At 42.0% G+C, this 18,913-nt stretch overlaps 1 protein-coding gene across 2 annotated transcripts in view; it reads left to right on the forward strand.

The window, feature by feature from the left end:
• The window catches only part of LOC147249520 (glypican-5-like), a 47,166-nt gene that overhangs the window by 7,475 nt on the left and 20,778 nt on the right, over positions 1-18,913 (forward strand). For both annotated transcript variants that reach the window (XM_086224302.1, XM_086224303.1), the window contains 6 exons: positions 3,356-3,903; positions 4,392-4,574; positions 6,386-6,564; positions 6,682-6,741; positions 6,867-6,989; positions 17,380-17,500. In XM_086224302.1, coding sequence (XP_086080428.1) covers positions 3,356-3,903; positions 4,392-4,574; positions 6,386-6,564; positions 6,682-6,741; positions 6,867-6,989; positions 17,380-17,500 — 1,214 coding nt within the window. The remainder of the gene's footprint in view (positions 1-3,355; positions 3,904-4,391; positions 4,575-6,385; positions 6,565-6,681; positions 6,742-6,866; positions 6,990-17,379; positions 17,501-18,913) is intronic.

Raw genomic sequence — 18,913 nt, forward strand, 5'->3', positions numbered from 1 at the left:
TTTGTTTTTTTTGTAAACAATTTCTAAAACACCTTTTATTGGGATTATTTTGAGTGTCACGGGTATGAGTCCAAAAACATGCTGCAACATCCCTGCAGAATTACGGTATGATTTGCGATTTTGGGACAGTTCATATTTTACATTGTTATTTTTATGTCTATTGGAAAGCTCATTCAAACAGAGATGATGGGATTGTGGTGAGGATCTGTGTAAAACAATGAAGATGATGTATGTGTGTATATATATATATATATATATGCAGTACATAATACTGTACTATATGTCGTAATGTGTAAATACTTAAAGAGAAGTGGGAATGCTCAAGTCTATCCCTTTGTATGTGTACACATATTTGCACAAAAAAATGGATTTGTGAATTATAATGCTTGATAGAGCTGTTGATTTGTTTTAACGAATCATTTTTGTGGCTGTAATATGTGCTGCTCTGTGTTATACTGAGGTATCAAGGAGTTTATGGACCCCACTTCATAAAAATGGGATGAAGAACAAATGAAATCAATCACAACTGCTCACGAAGGGAGGGTGAGGCTGATTATACTGGATAAAGATGTATCTATTGAATCAGCTAATACATGAAAATGCTAAGTGAATATTTGACTCATCACGTTCACATTACTCTGCTGCATTTGCAATGCAGCATAATGATGATAGTTTACAGTTAGCCATAACTAGTTAACATGATAACATGATATATTAGCATCTCAATTGAGTTGCTAATATATCATGTTATCTAATTTGTGAAACATAAATAATCAATTGATAGAACTTTAAACAACAGAATTTGGAATCTAATGGATAAAATTAATTTGGAATGACCCCGGTGTTCCTCAACAGCTGAGCCGTATCTCAAATGATCCCCTCCCCTAAACACAGATTATAGCCCACCAGAGAGACCGAGACTGGCCCGGAGCACTTGTAGTCAGGGTCTATTTACACCCTGCCCATTACTTTGGTGCGTGTGTGCGTGTGTGTGTGTGTGTGTGTGTGTGTGTGTGTGTGTGTGTGTGTGTGTGTGCGCATTTGTGTGTGTGTGTGTGTGTGTGTCTGCATGCTTGCGTGCGTTCCCCCTGGCGCAGTAAGACCCCCATGCCCTCTCCCCGACGATGCAGCTGTCACCCAATCACAGTGAGTAAAGAGATAATCACATGACCCCAGAGTAGTTTTTATCGTGTCACCTGATGCTGTTTGTTTGATTGCCAGGACGTGGGCATGCAAACACATAAAAGTCAGACATTCCCACCCAGCTGCCATTCATTTCCTCATCTTCAGGTTAGATTTGGGAAATATTTGAATGCTTCTATTGTTCAAACTCCACTGTCGATCTCAAACAAGACAAATGCTTTTGTGGATTTGCCGAATTGTTTCATGATTGCAGGATAAATGGCTGCTACTTGGAGAGCCACGTGGCTGCAGCTGGGAGTTCCAAGCTAATAGGACAGACAGGAACATGTTGACTGACTGAGTGACTCGGTGCAAGTCACAAATAAATAGGTTTCTTTCTCCCATACACCCAGTTGTCTCAATGTGTGTGTCAGGATGCCATCAGATTGACATCACCCTTTATAGCTGGCAAATTTCAAACATAGACACACACACACTCACAAATACACACTCACACACACATACACACACTGCTGGCACTACAGTCTCTGTGACGGGAAGGGAAGAGTACACTTTATTAGATCCCTTCAGACATAGGAAACACAGCGGATCATGAGCTGGGGCCCCTCATTATCACCTGTCTATAGATAACAGGGTAGTGAAAATGAGCTTCAGGATGAATTAAGTTGTGAGCTGTTTTGGCAGGTGGATAAAGTCAGTCCAAGGTTAGTTGGACAGAGACGAAGACAAATATGGAAGCTACATTTTACAAGTGGAAATGATTTATAGTAAGTGTGTCAGTTATTATTTCATTAAAAATAATTAAACAAGAAATATCTGGATGGAAAATCATAGTAGACTTAAAAGAGATGCAAGCACATGATTAATTATTACGTTTTATACTGTACTTTAGCTAAAGTGGTTCCCAATCAATCCATCTCAGACCAGTTCCAGTACCAGTTCCTCCAAATAATTACAAGCAGGCAGCAAAGAAATTATATGATTTGATAAGTAAAAGCTGATTAATAAAAGCTGATAAATAAGTATTTCATAAGCTAATTCTGCCGTAATTTTCTGCTTTGCTTCATTATTCGTGTCACTCCTTGTCACACATTCAACAACAATATACTAAAAGTAGGTCATCAGAAAGTGACCCAGCTGGCAGTGGGACTCTTTGTCAAACTGCCTCTTTCTATCCACCTCCACTCCATCGTGAGTCCTGGTCAAGGGTCTGCAGTATTGAGCGTCATCCCAAAACAATTAGCAGAGAGGGGAGGTGAGAAAGAGGAACAGCATGGTTCTGAGGTAGAGGGGCCATCTAGCAACCGAAGGGTGGCTGGTCCGATCCTCACTTCCCCTGGTGACCACGTCCAAGTATCCTTGAGCAAGATACCGAGCCCCTGATTGCTCCTGATGGCCCTGCGATGGACTGGCAACCTGTCCAGGGTGAACCCCACCTCTCACCCAATGTTAGCTGGGATAGGCTCCAGCCCCCCTGCGACCCTTAATGGATAAGTGATATAGAAAATGGATGAATGGATGGGTGATGATAAAACCCTCCAATGCTGACTTACTCAGCATTTGTGACACCTAAATGTGTTTGTCGCTGAGCGTGCAAATGTTCTCCGTGTATATCAGTCCAAACATTTACTCCACAAGAGACATTATTAAAAAACAGATAATATTTACTGTAGATATGTGTAATATAATGTGATCTTAATTCTTCCTTTTGAAACTAATGCAATCATTAGAATAACAAAGCTAGGGGTTAAGCTAAAGCTAGGCTCTAAAAGAACTACACCAAAGGCACATGACGACGTCAACAAAGCTTCGCACCTCTTCCTCATATATGGTGATTAAATTTCATCTCCTTTACAATGTCTTTAGTCCCTTTTAACCTCTTGCTAGCAAGTGACTTTTTGAACCAAATAAAGATTTCAGAATCCAGGAGCAGACTTTTTTTTTTTTTTTTTTTTTTGCTGTAGAAATATGTAAAAATGTCTTCAGCTTGTTGAGTTGGACCTTATTCAGAGACCCATTAACAAAAAAGATTTACTTTCCAGATAAAGGGAAGTTCAACAATGCTGATTTATGTCTGGATTTTAGGACTCATTACTTCCTCACTTCATTATAATCTAATTATAATGGATGGTTAACCTTTGTATACATGGTGCAATAAATGTAAAACCTTTATTTTTGTGTCCTTACCTCTCTGTTTTGTCTTTTGTTCCAGACACCTTTGAGTCGCTTGTGGCCTTGACATCTAATCTGACCAGCACACTGTTCGACAGCGTTTACTCCAGTCTAGCATCGGACTGTCGTTCCCTTGTTCTTCAGTTGTTCAGTGACATCAAACGTCACCTGTCAGGAGACCCCACCTCCTCACTGGACAGCACTGTACGTCGTTTCTACAACGATCTCTTCCCATTGGTCTACCGTCGCCTCCTCAACCCTGGGATTGGTCATCTGTCACCTCAGGCCTTCTCCTCCCCCTCCGCCAATCATGATGACTGCCTGCGGATGACACGGCAAGATGTCAGTCCGTTTGGACCCCATCCTCGCCTCCTGGTCGTCAACCTGTCCAGGGCACTCGGGGCGGGCCGAGCATTGAGTCGATTGCTGAGATTGGCTGGGGAGGTTGTGAACGCCACAGAGAAGGCGTCGTTATCCAGAGAATGTGGGCGGGCCTTAGTGAGGATGCAGTACTGCTCCCACTGCAGGGGGCTGACACTGATCCGGCCCTGTACTGGACTTTGTGTCAACATTATGAGAGGGTGTTTGGTAAGACTGATACATGTACATACATACATACATTTTAAACATTGAACTTACACTGATTTAAGTATTGGATCCTGCATACTAATCATTGTAAGATGTCTGGCAGCTGTGATTGTGTAGAAACTTGACATTTGAAGGACCAGTTAAACCATTTGAGAATGGAGTTAAATTACTTACGCTGACTGAGCAGGAAACTTTCCAAATCATATCAGACCACACAGATCAAATTCCTGTCGTCAAACGAGTCGTGTCTGTGGGTTTTGTGAGAACAGTTTATCTTCTCTTTGCTACTGCTACATTGGTTAACCTACGTTTTACACTATCCCTTCGTGAACAATTCCTCACTAAACAAGAGATGTGTGTGTTAGTGTGTGAGCTTAAAATGACTTTTTTTCTTTTTAGTTCCTTGCTTCTGTATCATTTCCTTTTCCTCCTACACTTAAATCCAACTCCACTATTCCCATTTCTCATCTTTATTGTCCATTGTTTAGGTGAGTGTATCAGAGCTTGCCACCCCATGGAGGAGCGTTGTGGTATTGCTGCAACGGTTAGCTGCTACCTTAGCCACCAGCAGCAACCACAACAGCATGGAGCTGGCTCTGTTAGCGGTCCGAAACCATGTGAACGATGCCATACTGCACGCTCAGCTGCACGGACCCCGCATAACAGCCACAGTAAGGAGAGATGAATACAGGAGGAAAGATGGGTGAAGGAAAAACACAAAACCTACATGTTTGCTATCCCCTCTCAGATGCAGTATGTCCTGGAATTTGTAGAGTTTGATCCTAAAAACAAGATGAAAACTCTAAAACTGGTCAGTTGGATAACTATGTCATTGTGGGGAGAAGCAATGAAATGCTGAATCACTCTCAGTCATATACCCCAATAATAAAGTCATTTGAATTTTGGACACAGACTGAGGAAGGCCGTGGGTTTCTTTCAGCCTGGCAGTTGAGTCTCTGCACAAAAGCCTTGTACCTAGATGGGCTAAAAACAGACTCACTCTTCAGAGAATCGGGGGTTTCCCTCAGTCTGTGTGTGTGTGTGTGTGTGTGTATGTGTATGTGTGTGTGTATATGTGTGTGTGTGTGTGTGTGTGTGCGCGTGTGAGTGTGAATACAGATCCAGCGCCAGACAAAGACTCCGGTTGGCGGGACAACCAATACCCAGAATGCAGCTTGATTCTGAGTGATGAGAAAGTTTCTGTGGCTAATCTCTGGACAAACAGACGACACACAAACAGCATGCACACACTGTTGGAGGAAGAAATAGAGTAGCGGTCCAACATTTGAGAGAACACTGTGGACTTAGTAGAGTAGATTCCTGAGAAGTAAACAAACACACACAAGCATAATTGTGGCTAATAAGAACATACCACTTCATTAAATGTTTGATCAAGCTTTTCATTCATTAGACATGCCACCAAAAGCTAACATCAGCTGCTCATGCATGCAGTGTGCTGCATTTTAATTGCCACTTGCATTAGAAGACAACAGCTTCCAACAAATAAGACCACTCAGGAGAGATAAATGACTGGCCTCAGAAATGTGTTTTTGGGTTGTGCTAAATTTGAAAGGAATTTGATTGGAACGCTAATTCATTGTACTGAGATCTGAGAGGATATCTTGAAGGAAAACGTCTGGCTGCCTTTGACAAACAGCTCAGTGATCAAAACAACCAACAAACTTACACCGAAGAGCCACCCAGCTACACAGGACATGTCATCCCAACAATGGATCAAACCTAATAAAACTCCAGAGCACACGTCTGCCAGGAAGGCTGCATGGATAGAGAATACAAATATGCCGTAGTATCATCTAAGATGGTTTCTCCAAACCATAAAAAAAAATCACCATTTCCAAGAGCTGAAAACTCTTCAGTCAATAAATTACGTTGTCTCAAACCACGGCTAAATTAACAAAATATGCTGTTCAAATGTATCTGTAAAAGTAACCATTTTATCAAAAATATTATTCCTGCATCACAGATCCTGAATTCAGTCCAGGTGATTTACAGAGGACATGTTCTTCCAGCAATCTGACACTGACTCAATGAAATTGATTAAAATGTATCAGACAGGCGGCACAGTGGTGCAGTGGTCAGCACTGTCGCCTCATAGCAAGGAGGTTCCGGGTTCGAGTCCTGGCTCGTGCACGTTATCTTTCTGTGTTGAGTCTGCATGTTCTCCCTGTGCCTGCATGGATTCTGTCCGGTACTCCGGCTGACCGTAGGTGTGGCTGTGAGTGTGAATGGTTGTCTGTCTATATGTGTTAGCCCTGTGATGGACTGGCGACCTGTCCAGGGTGAAACCCGCCTCTCAATAGGCTCCAGCCCCCCAGCAACAGCGGATGGATGTATCAGAAATAAATGTGCAAAAAAATGTGTGTGTGTGTGTGTGTGTGTCAGCGTAAAAATGGTTGCAAGCCAAAAGCAGGCCTTTCAAAAGCCTCTTCAGTCATCATCTGTCAAACGCTCATGTTCTCAGGTAGAGAAGGTGTGTGGACCCCTGGCAGCTGGTCCCGTGATGACAAGTCAACCAACCACCTCAGATGTCACAACCTCTGTGACCCTGGTGACGTCAGTAACCTCGCTGAGGTCATCCATGATTTCATCTCCCTCAGTGGGCCCTGGTGCTCACCCACGTCTGCAACTGCAACCCAGGAGGTGAGTCACATGTATAAATGTTAGTTTTAAATTTCATTTCATCACAAGCACATCAGTGTCATCGTTTTCAGTTAACGTGTCTGTGTCGGTGAATTTTCCACGTGTTTTTCCATGCAGGTCTTTCCCTCTTAAAAGTTCCAAAGGTGACAAGAGTCGCAGTCTGAAAAAGCTATCAAGGTAAATTTTTCATGAGTTATCACATCTGATTTATCAGGAATAAAGCCACTATTAAAAAGAAAGCTCACAGTTGAAGGGAGGATTCATTAATGGAACCCAAATGTTTCACCTCATCTCTGTTTCAGGGAGTTTGAAGGCTCCATCCAGCGGTACCAGTGGTTTTTCTCCGAGTTACCAGAGATGCTTTGTGAAAGTGAGATGGAGGTTGAGCAGCACACATGCTGGAGTGGCCAAGATGTCGTGGAGAGGTACAGTATATGGATGTTCTGTTGTACACACTTTCATGCAGCAAAAACCTTTGAAAACCTGCAGCACCAGCAGAGGGGGTGTGAAAGTTGGCAGGAAGTGTGTGTGTGTGTACATGTGTAAGGAATTCTGGCTCTGAACTCTGCGGCCTGTGCAGTATTTCTGAGGCAGTAAATCTGAGGCGGTGGATTGTTCATTGATTGGATGGCTGGTCATCAGCATTGCTCTCTCTGCTGCCACTGCAACTTAATGAGCTTTAATTGATAAAAATAGGTGTTTACTCCCGCAGTCACTCTGACTCTGACTGTCATGTAGAGGGCAAATGTTAGCATTTTATAGTCAAAACTGTTGCTTTTCACCAGCCGGCATGATAGAGTAGAAAAACACAGGGAGAAAACATGATTTTAGTTTGTTCTAATCATAAAAGCATGTTTGATTCAGTCAGTGGGATATTTAGGATTTAAACAATACAAAATAATGTTGTAAGAATGTATGTGTGCAGTGCCCAATAGCTGCCAGGGTTGTGGGGGTGACAGGGTTGTGGAGGTTAGAGAGTTTGCCTTCAGAGTCTTTCTCATGGGGATTACACTGGCAGCTTTAACTGGTAACAGGACAAATGGGCAAACACACACACACACACACACTCACACACACACACACACACACACACACACACACACACACACACACACAAACACACATAAGAAAAAATAGAAACACGTATGCAATTCCAATGCATCCATGCATACATACACACATATCAACATGTACCCCACACTCAGCACCGAATATGGACAGTATGCTAATGAGATGGTGTAGCCTCTTGGGGTACATTCATGATTTGTGACATTAGGATGTATAAACAAACCGTTTTCAACTTGACCGACCGACACAGACACAGATGCATGGGTACAGCACATATTGCATCTCAGTGCTTACATGCCTCACAAATGATGACTGAAGAGAGGCTTGGCGCGCTGGAAGTCATGCATCGTGCTCAGGACAACAACAGCCTCTTCGCTTCTGGCTGGGAGAGAGGCCATGAAGAGCCTCTCAGCAAAGAAATACTCAGCCGTCCAGGAAAATAACACGAGGAGTGAATGGAGGCTACTTTTGACCCGCAAGACAAGAAGGATAGTGCTATGAAAATAGTAAGAAATTTAAAAAAAAAGAAAGGGAAAAGGAATATAAGGGTTTTTTGATTATTAAAGAATAAACTTTAATTCAATAAGAATTATGATTGAAGCTGAAAACAGTGTTGCATATTGCAGTGTCTGGCCGTTCTGGAGCGTGAGAGGCAGGTCATTCTGGTGATATTTGGATGTAGAGGAAGAACTAGAGTAACGCATGGCCTGTGGTGCAAATATTACCTGTTGTATCCACTAGGTGATGCTGCAGAACACACACTTACATATATTATGGTGTTTTTACACACTAAGACTACACAGTGTAATTTTGAAGTCAATGAAATGACCCTCGTTACCTGCAGGCTTGCTTCCTGTAATCACTAGGTGGCACTATGACTGCTCTGCTCAAGCATCTAGTGGATTCGTCCTTGGCCCATACCACATCCACCACCTAGTTTGAGTTGTTGTTGTTGTCCTCACTGCCTTAGAATTATTTCAATGTTTTTTTTCCCTTTTTGTCCAGGCTGTAAACAGTTGGGCATTTTAACTTGGGGTGGGGTGGAGGGGTGGGGGGTGGTGGATGACTCGGTTTTGGAGAAAGCCTCAAGTGGCCACTTGTGAAACTGCAGTTTTTGGCACTTCCCACTTTGGCTTCACATTTCAGCCCCGGAGGTTGCCGCTTGGTTGCACTTAGCCTCTCTTGGAGTGCAGCCAGTCTGTGCCTCGCTGTCCTCTTTACATCTTCTTCTCTCTTCTGTGCATCCACCCATCCACCCATTCATCCATTTATTCAGCCATCCTTTCATTTCTCCATCCTTCTATTCAGAGCTCCATTCATCTCCTCTGCCCTCTGACCCACTTCACTTACAAATGTCTGTGTCTTTCAGTGTGTAGTGAGAGAAAGACTGAGAAACAGTGAGACAGACAGAATGATGAGAAAGTCTGAGAGAGGATGAGGGAGGAGAGCAGTTTATTAGCTTTTCTATTTTGGGATTATGAGCGAGCATGACGCTGAAATAGTTGCACCCTTACCCTGAGGAGTAAGAACGCGACAACGGATTTAGCTTTAATTTTCCAAATTATCCAAGCTGAGCCTCGCCATATAACAGTCATGAGGATTTTAAATGTTTTTGTAAAGTTTGTCTTCAGTGTAATCTCAAGGTTTCATAAAAAGGGGGTCTCCCATGTTTGATGATTGTCATGCTTAGCAAAACATGTTGGTCGTGTTGGGCCAAACAGATTAGTTCCTGAAACACTCGGAGAAAAAAAGTGTGAAAGTCTAGCCGGCCTTTGGACGAGGGAATTCATGGTGGTGCTAACTTCTGAGTTTGCCTGCAAAAACACTCCGGTTCTCGCTGAGCAGAACTCGCTGGCAGCAGGCTGTCCTCAGTTGCTCCTGGCCAATCCACCATATCCACCTCCTGCAGTGATTATTACAAAATAAATATAACATCATCATTTAAAGCCATTTCCCATCAAAATTACATCATGCAGCACTTAAAAGGATTTAATACCAACAACAGGAATATAAGCCCATAATTGATTTAATGGATGAAAGGATCAGTGCAAGTCATATAACTGGTACTGGACTGAATGCAACATAGTGCAATAATCATGTGGGTTCATAATTCAAACGTTGCTGTCTTTACTCTTTCCCACTCTATAATTGTGTCATTGCGTTGTAAAGCAGATCATCTGAAGAAATCCAGTGTAGGAAATGTTCTCTACACAGAAGATTTGATTGAATCTTGTTCTTCACAGTGAGACTTGCGCACAGTAGGGGCTTCCTGCTCCTCTAAATGTCACAGTTCCCCTCAATGGTTATAAAAGTTACATTATAAGATCCCCTTGAAAATGTATAAAAATAGAGTTTTTAATGTCATTTACATGTAATTTTCTGTTTTTTGCACAGTATGCTACAAGACATATCAGTATATTTCCATCTGAAGTATTCCAAGGGGAGCAATGTGAATTTAAACTGCCAGATTTCAAGTAGCAGCCCTGATAAATGGCAGGTTGGTACGCTCAGTGCTTTGCAAATCAGTAGCATGTGAAGACTGCTAGCCAGGGGTCATATAGTTGTTTAGCAAGCTAATTTCTACTTTCACTATTTTAAAAATGGCAGAAATGTGTTCTCTCTTGCAGATGCAACCCTATCAAGAGGGGAATATGATATATTTTGGGCAGTTTTTCAGTACTGGGCAGTGGAGTCAACATTAGTAACATATTAGCTGTCAGGTAACGTAGTTAAGCCTTGGCTTGGGTTTTATGACCGATGTATCTAGTGTCCAAGCTAACAAGTTACCTAACAGACTGTTGCAGTGTTCCATTCAGATATTCTACACGTCTAGGTGACAAAAAACAGACTGAAGCCTCTCATCCAGGACTAAGCGCACATTTCCTTCATCCAGCAAGGACGTACTATATAGTAGCCCTTATGACATCACACACTGTAGGCGTGCTTGATTTAGTAGCTGCTTTAAAGAGTGATGCATCTTTCTAATATTTCCACTCACAAGCCCAGAATTTGCTCTCCTCTCTGAATCAGCCCCCTAATTAACACATTCCACACTTGCATACTGTTGCTTGCAAAAACCAAATCTTGCAGCCGAGCAGAATAGAAGGGGAGCAGGGAGCATGTCGCTGTGGGCGAGCAGCAGAGAGTTGGGGGGGGTGGGTTCGCATGGAGGCAAAGGTGCTCGCTGTAGTCGCCTCCTAAGTCATTTTATGACACGGGCGTGTTGTCTTTATAGGACAAAAACGGATGAACAGAGATCGTGTTCATGCCAGGAATGGGTCCTCAAGAAGTTTGGCAAACGCTCCAGATAAATAAAGCGTGTGATGTGTTGATTATGTTTCAGCACTTGAGGAACTGGCCTCCACACAAGATAGTGGTGTGAGAATCTGATTAATGAGTGTAGCTGTGCTGGAATATTTATGATTGTTAAAGATTTATGACTGGTCTTACGCAGCCATGCATACTAATAAAACTGTACTTGTTGAGCAGCCAATTATAACTGTAATGGCTGATTAAGTCCAGTAGAGGGAGTCATCTTATCACTGTTATAAGTAGCAAGACATGAACTCTGGGGGTGTGCCACGCCCAGTGTTTTGGAGTGTTTTGTGTATTTTAAAAGTGCATTGACATCTGTTTGGCATCAGCATCACTGCCTGACAGGCGGAGGGGAAAAGTCAGAGTGTTAAAAACAGAGTGACATATGTTTGAAGGGTGAGAATGCTAAAACTGGGACTTGGAGCAGTTTTTCAGCCATTCAGATCACAGCGTAACCCCTCCCTCAGGTGTCAGTACTGCGTGCGTGTGTGTGTGTGTGTGTGTGTGTCTGTGTGTGTAACAGAGCTGTATAAAGTATCTCATAGGAATGCAGCTACATTAACATTCGAGGTTGTGCCTCATAATTACATTCCTCTCTCAGATCAGATCACTATCTCAGGTAATTTAATTTTCACTCTGTGTGTATGTGTGTTCGTGTGTCTCATTTTTTGAGCGTGTGTGTCTTTTTGTGCACATTACACACAAGTTTAACCTTTTCTGCAGGCATGAGACAGAAAATTGCGTGTGTGTGTGTGTGTGTGTGTGTGTGTGTGTGTGTGTGTGTGTGTGTGTGTTTCCATTAGCAACCCTGAAGTAACTGAGGGCAACGGCAGAGCACAATTGTTGTTACGCTACTGGTGATTTATGTCTGTCGTTTGTCAGATCTTATTAGGTGTCACTCACTGTCAAAGTTCTCTGTTGTCTGTGCCACGCCGGATTATCACCTGGTGTTGACAGACAGAGCAGCCTGATGGCCTGCAATTGGTCAATAGCGCATTCACTATATTGACCATTTCCAGTATTTTCAGCGGGAGAGAATGCTGTCCAGGTACAGCTGATAGATTCCTCTTTGCTGGATCTGGAGGCTCTTTTATCTGCAGAATACATACATCCAAATCTGCGAGTATCTGTCTCACTTCCTATCAAATAATTGCAGATCTTGAAAGCTTTGACATTCCTGAAAACAAAACAAGAAAGATCTCACAATGTCCAAAATAAAGGGAAGTTATATTGAGATTACCCCGAAAATGGCCTTGGGCTCGTCTACCATGCTTCGTTCTCACTCTTTATAACTAGCAGATTCTTTGAAACCTTGCTACAATTGATTTTGCCAAGGTTCAGTGTAAGTGCACTGGTTTTATGAAATACTCAGCAAGGCTACTTAAAAATTAAAACGCCTCGTACCGTTACACAATAAAAGTAGGAACAAGTACTATGTCCTTTATATTTAATCTCATGAAATCCTTGAGGTTGCTAGCAGCCAGGAGCAGAAGTCCATATAATGGCTCTCCTGAGTGAATTCCTCCTTCTAGGTCCATGCAATATTTCCAGAGACATTCATGAAAATGTCTGCATCCGCTACAAAATGTAATGGGTTATTCCTTGGTCCATGTTACACCCTCCCACTGTGTTCCATGAAAATCTCCTTGTTATATTTTGCATAGTCCTGCTAGCAGAAGGTCATTTAGAGTGCACAGACCTCCAAAACATATTTCTGTTCCTTTTTATTTATTTATTTTGCTGTGTGATGCGGTTCTGCCCCAGGATTTAATGGGCTCTTCCTTGGCTCATGTAAACCCCCCCCCCCCCCCACCAACTTTGCTGAAAATAATCTCTGTAGTTTTTGCATAATCCTGTTGACAGACACATAGACTAGCAAACCAACCCTAACAAATTACAGAATAAAATAGCTTTGTGTGGTCTGTTAACCACAGACCTGTATAATCACAACATCTGTGAAGAGACAGCATATCACATTTTTACGACCAACACAACACAACTTGTTGAAACAAAATTCCCTCTTGAAAAAAAAAAGTTATTTTATGATGTTAACATTGTGGGTAAGTGCTGATTTTTTTTAAAAAAAAGGGGGGGGGGGCATTTTCATACTTGTAGTTTGATTGTTTTGACCTGGATCAGTTCAACAGTGCATGACTCGGTCTGCTCACAGTGAATAATCCATTTGAATCCAAACGTGTCACGTTGGAACAGCCATTCCACTCACTTCAATGCTCAGAGGTGTTTGGGGTGGGAGCAAGACAATAAATACAGGAGGAATGTCCAAATAAAGCATATTCATACCACTTTTTTGCATTTGCTTTTTGTGTTTTCCACAAGTTTGCGTGCCCTGCTGCATCCAGAGATGCAAAGTACACCTGATTACAGATCACGCTTGTGGAGTAACTCAGGTCAGATCAGGTTTAGATCACGTTCATACCACAAAACAAACCATAAGTTGTTTGTTTGTTTTTTTAAAGAAAATTTTCAACTCCATCCGATTTCTGATTTCACACACCTATAGGTGCAAGGCAGCAGTGGCAATGCCCTAAATTACAGTTAGAAAGCATCATGATTTGGATTATGTCAAGGTTGGACTCCCAGTGGACTGTGGTACTTGATGGGACTCCAACAGCAGTCTCCTGCCTCCCAGCGGGGACTTTCTCGCTCTGTGCCGGCATCATAACCACATTTGTTGCTCGTCAGAAATTTGACATGAATTGTATTTTTGGTGCAGAAAGATTATATGTTATCTGTGGTTTGCAGCTGGGCTGAAGCAACAGACGTGGCTTTATTAAAGCCTCATAATTCCGGTCTGCTTTAATGAATTCTGGTAATTATGATTATTTTATGTGGGGTAGACAGGGTGGTGTTGTAAATGAACAAGTATCCTGCAGCCAATCGTGTGGAAACAAAGGTCAAATCAGTTGCCTGTCACTGTTGGCTGCATTGAAACGAAAGCAGATGAAAACATTCTGGCCTTTTTATGAGGATCATGGAAAAAAATGATATCCCAGGATATTTGGGAGGTGTTGACAATTTTGTATTTGCAACAGATTCGCTAGATATTTTGGTTTGCCATCGAAAACCTTTTCTGGAATGTGGAGAATCCTGGGATTTCCCCCTGAGGCACTTTTTGTGATTTCAAATTGAGGTAGTGCTCTTTCTTGGCCCACTCTGCATATTTTTTGCGAAATCGTGCTGACAGACAAATGTCTTCAAAAAGAACACAAGTATCAGCTTTTGATTACAGGGACTGGTTATACACCAGTGCACCAGTTCAACGTCTCCATATGGTAGACTTTGTCACTGCTGTGCTCTGTACCCCAGAGGTGGCTGTTGACTGAGTTATTTCATTCATTCGTTTTCCTCCTGGTAACCTCCTTCTGCAGCGACTACTAAGCGTCTCATCAAGCACAGTGAAATAAAAACCAGTGGTGATCTTTTTCCTCTGTGCAATTTGCTTCACTTTTTCTTTCGTAAAATGTGATACTAATTTATTTATCTAGTCCTATAGATTTGTTTATTAAAGTTGCTTGTTGTACTCCTTTCTCACACTTCATCCCAGTTTCTTCTGTCAATATTCCTAATTTTCCCGTGAGGATCAGCAGCCATTTTGTTTTATCTTGAATTGATCTTTTTGTTGATGTAGATCATGTTAACATGCTCATAACTGGATTTAAAAATGTATCTTCTACTGAGAGCTTAGGAGCACTTTTGTAGGTGAGGTTATCATAGATTGCATCGTCAGGCTAAATGAAGTTACAACACTAAGCTGAACTTTGTGAGTCAGAGCCGGAGGACATAAACTCTATGACTTGAGTAAAAACTTGCTGAGAAAATGAGATTTTATATTTTTCCAAAAGGGTAAATGTTAGAACAATGCTGTTTTTTTGGGGAGACTTCTCGTATCGTGTGAAGTCTCTGGTTGGATGTGATTCCAGACCAGCACCACAGACGTGGTTCCAGAGGCCGGGGTCCTCACCACTACACCATCTCTTGGCATTAGTCAAGTCATTTTAGATTCATCTGAGGCGTCTCAGCTCTCCGGTTCCCACAATCCCTCTCCCTCATTGCCATGGTGTGTGTGTGTGTGTGTGTGTGTGTGTGTGTGTGTGCGTTCGTGCGTGTGTGTGTGTGTGTGTGTGTGTGTGTGTGTGTGTGTGTGTGTGCGTGCGCGTGCGCGTGCATGTGCATACGTGTGTGCATGTGTGTCTGTTTTAGGGTGCAAAGCTGGCGGTTGGTGCCTAATTGTATTAACTAGAAAAGCTGGTTTGTATCTTGGAAACTTGGCAAAATATGACTCAGTCTTTATTTTCTTCTCTTTTGTATTTCTGTCACTTCATCGTTTTGATCCACCCACTCTAACCTCTCACACAGACAAAATTATGTTTTACTGCCTGCTACGCTGAAACTTCAGTATGCAAGATGATAAAAGGATGCAGTGAGCATGGACTTAATTTAGTACTTTGAGGCCACATTATCTGAATTATCATATAAGAAGTTCAGTATGACCTTGTTGTAGGCAAACAATTACAGAAACTAGAGCTTCAGTGAAAATACTGATTTAAATATTCATCATTCATGCAGTAAAACTCTGTTGGGAAATACCAGTTAATACGGAAGAATCCATTTCAGTTGCTGTTCGCAGTTTGTACACTGAATGGTAAAATTGACCTAAAAGGAACATGATTTTTTTTCCCCTGTTGAGGACAAGTTCCAGTGATTTTTTTGCCTGTTCTGAATTGTGGTGACCTACTCTACATGACTTCATAGGGTGGACGTAATGTGTCATGGAGCTTTGGGGTTCTTCACTGGTTCATTTTTAATGCCTCCACACTGGTCATCCATCCATCTGTCCGTCTGTCTGTTCATCCAATTCTCTTTAACTGAGATCTCAGGAACGCCCTGAGGGAATGGTGCAAACATCCACTTGGACTTGCAGATGACCTGAGGAGATTTTGGTGGTCAGGGGTTACAGTTACTGCTACAGCCACACGTCACGGAGGCAGGCACACACACACACACACACACACACACACACACACACACACACACACACACACACACTGCTGTGTGGTCTTTCTAGTAATTTATATTCTTGGAAGACTTCTCATCTATTTATCTGCCAGGTTCTGGTCCCAGGACACTGTTGTTACGACTCTTCTTAAAGCCCAGCCTGAGTTGGACAAGTAGGCATTTATGTTTTCTGCACCATCTGCTGGGAACCGTCTGCAGAATGAGCTTCAACTCCAGGGACTGGTTTCTCTCTCTGAATTTAAATTAATGGGATCTTGGTTGATTAATAATTGTAAATGTCTGTTTGAGTGCACTTTAAGATTGACTATTGCCTTGTTGTGAGTTTTTGTTGTGTCTGAACTTTTACACGTTAATGCCTTCAGGGTCATATCTTTGTTGATAAAGAGATTTTAATCTCCTTGGAAATAATCGAGTAAAGTAAAGGCAAAAAACAACAACAACAAAAAGCTCCCTGTGTTGTTGCAGCTACACGAGTACGTCACATTTTATGATGCCACTGTTCCATTTGAAATTTCACTTTGAATACACGATCACAAACAAGTGCGGTCGTGAGATCCGTCTTCTTCTCTTCCGCTTATTCTCGCTCTCATCAACCCATTTGGTCGAGGCAGATGGCCGCCAACAAAGACCCCATTTTTGCTCAACATTCCCGCCTGTTAAAAGGCAAGTTTTTTTTTTTTTGTCACAACTTTCACAAAAGTGCTTGCTCATGGAGAATTGTTGATAATAAATTTAATAATAAGTTAATAAGTTTCATAAATTTATTTAAAGACTAGGGTCGTAGACCTCTAATGTATATATAAGCTGGCATGAGATGATTTTTGTTGTGATTTGGCATTTTATACATTTGACTTGATTCACTCTTAATGTATTTTCTCCAACTTTTAATCTTCTGTTAATATTTCTTTAATATGAATATATTGACATTGGATTAATTGAATCTGGTAGAAGTTAAAGCAGAAATGCTGTCAAGAAATCAAGTATTCGCTTCAGTTTTTAATGAGCACAAGCATCTCTGAAATTCATTGAACAGTTTTACTGTCTTACATCCAAAACCACTAATACACTGAATAGAATCTGGTCTAAATAAAAATCTCTGACATGAACAAGGTGATGAAGATTAAGATAAGCCTGCCAGAGGATCAACTCATGTCACCATAGTTCACAGTCTCTAGTGACTCATCTGCTTGAATAAGAGCCTGTTTCTTTGTTATCTTGCCAGGAGTTAAGTAATTTTAGTGTGTGGGTGTGTTTGTAGTTGGACATGAAGCAAATCACAACTGACTGAACTTGCTCGTGTAATGACTGTGGGAAAAGTGGGACAGGACAGCAATACACGCACACATATCCAGGGAAGTGGGACAGAAAGTACTGTATGTCTCTCTTGTTCCGTAGTTATGCAGGTCGTGTGGTTGGTAGCAGTCTAAAAGCCCAGCGGGAGAACCCGGAGATGACCGTCCGCAACACAGATCCAGTCCTGAAGGGGGCAAAACAGAGGCTGGAGCAGCTGACACAGGTACACACACACACACACGATCATGTCAAGTGGGCAAGGATGTTTGCCAAAACTATTCCCACTATTTCTGAATTAATTTGCTTTCAGTGAGATAGTGTGTTCCAATTTTATTTCAAATTCAGCTAGTGCAGAATAAGAGATCAACTACTGTCCAGATAACCCCGAACTCCTCATTAATATTCATGATCCCCAGATGATGCTTCACAATGATGTGGTGACCTCAGTGCAGCCATCTGGTCAAAATTCACTGCCAACACTTCGCCATACGACAAGCAGTCTTGACAAATAAGGGCTGGATCTCCTTGAAGTTTACACGAAATATTCAGGGTCTTGTACTGATGATACTTGTGGGGCCTCCCTCGCCTTTCTGTTGCACTAACAATGAACCCTAGAAGCATCTAAATCTAACAGGCGGATGCACTCAACCGCAGATGCACCCCACAAACTTTCTCTCTCATTTTTTAGCACCATCCTCAGGCCGGCTTCACACCTGCAGAAATGTCTTCTAGCCACGAACTGCGGGGAGTCAGTGTTTGTTCACGGACATAAACAACTGTAAATCATATCATATCATATCATGTGCCCCCCTCTCCCTCACTAATAAACTCCCCAACAGAAGCGGACACCCGCACCGTGACTCGTTGTCATCCCCTAGCTCCAAAACTCTCCCCCATCTACTCTAGATCGATGGTGCTTCTGCAACACTTTGCTCTTTGCTATGACTGTAAACAACAGACTTCACGGTACATTCAGGTGCACCTCATAAACCCTGAAAATCAAAATTGCTTTGTAGGGAAATGTGTTTAGGACTTCACGGTGCATTCAGTTGCACCTCGTAAATTCAGAAATCTATTCTAAAGGCCAGAGAAGTTGTTTCAAATTGCAATGGTGTGATATTTGAAAAAGTATCTCCACAATAAATACAGATTTTGACTTTCTTTGGCCACAGTCTTTGTCTCTCTTTTTTCCCCCTCATTTTTGCGGAGGGTTGTTTCAAAAGGTGCAAACTAAATGCTTCATTATCATTTTCAAAAAACCTGATAAATTCTGCTAACGTAAGTGATGGTATAATGAATTATTCATTAAAAAATCATGTGATTAGACATGCCGGGCTTATTTTCTCTTTTGGCTGTTGAGGGTCTCACTGTGGTCCATTTCTTTTTGGTGGGGAGTCCATTAATCATGTTTCATTTACATGAAGGAAATGCAGAGTCAGCCTCCCCTCGTGCTACATGCACAAACACACGCCACACATGCACTGTTTAATTATTTATGCACGAGATTTGCTTTCTCCGGCCCATTTATTCTATGTAACTTGTTAGTATGTAATTGAAAGAACATTGAAGCTCCTGTGTTTATGCTAAAACAGGGTTAGGAGCACTTCCATTCTGGACTTAGAGTGATGCATGCCTG

Source organism: Aulostomus chinensis, chromosome 14 (assembly GCF_037954235.1).
Source record: "Aulostomus chinensis isolate RoL2024-O1b breed Wild chromosome 14, RoL_Achi_v1.0, whole genome shotgun sequence".
NCBI classification, from domain to species: Eukaryota; Metazoa; Chordata; class Actinopteri; order Syngnathiformes; family Aulostomidae; genus Aulostomus; species Aulostomus chinensis.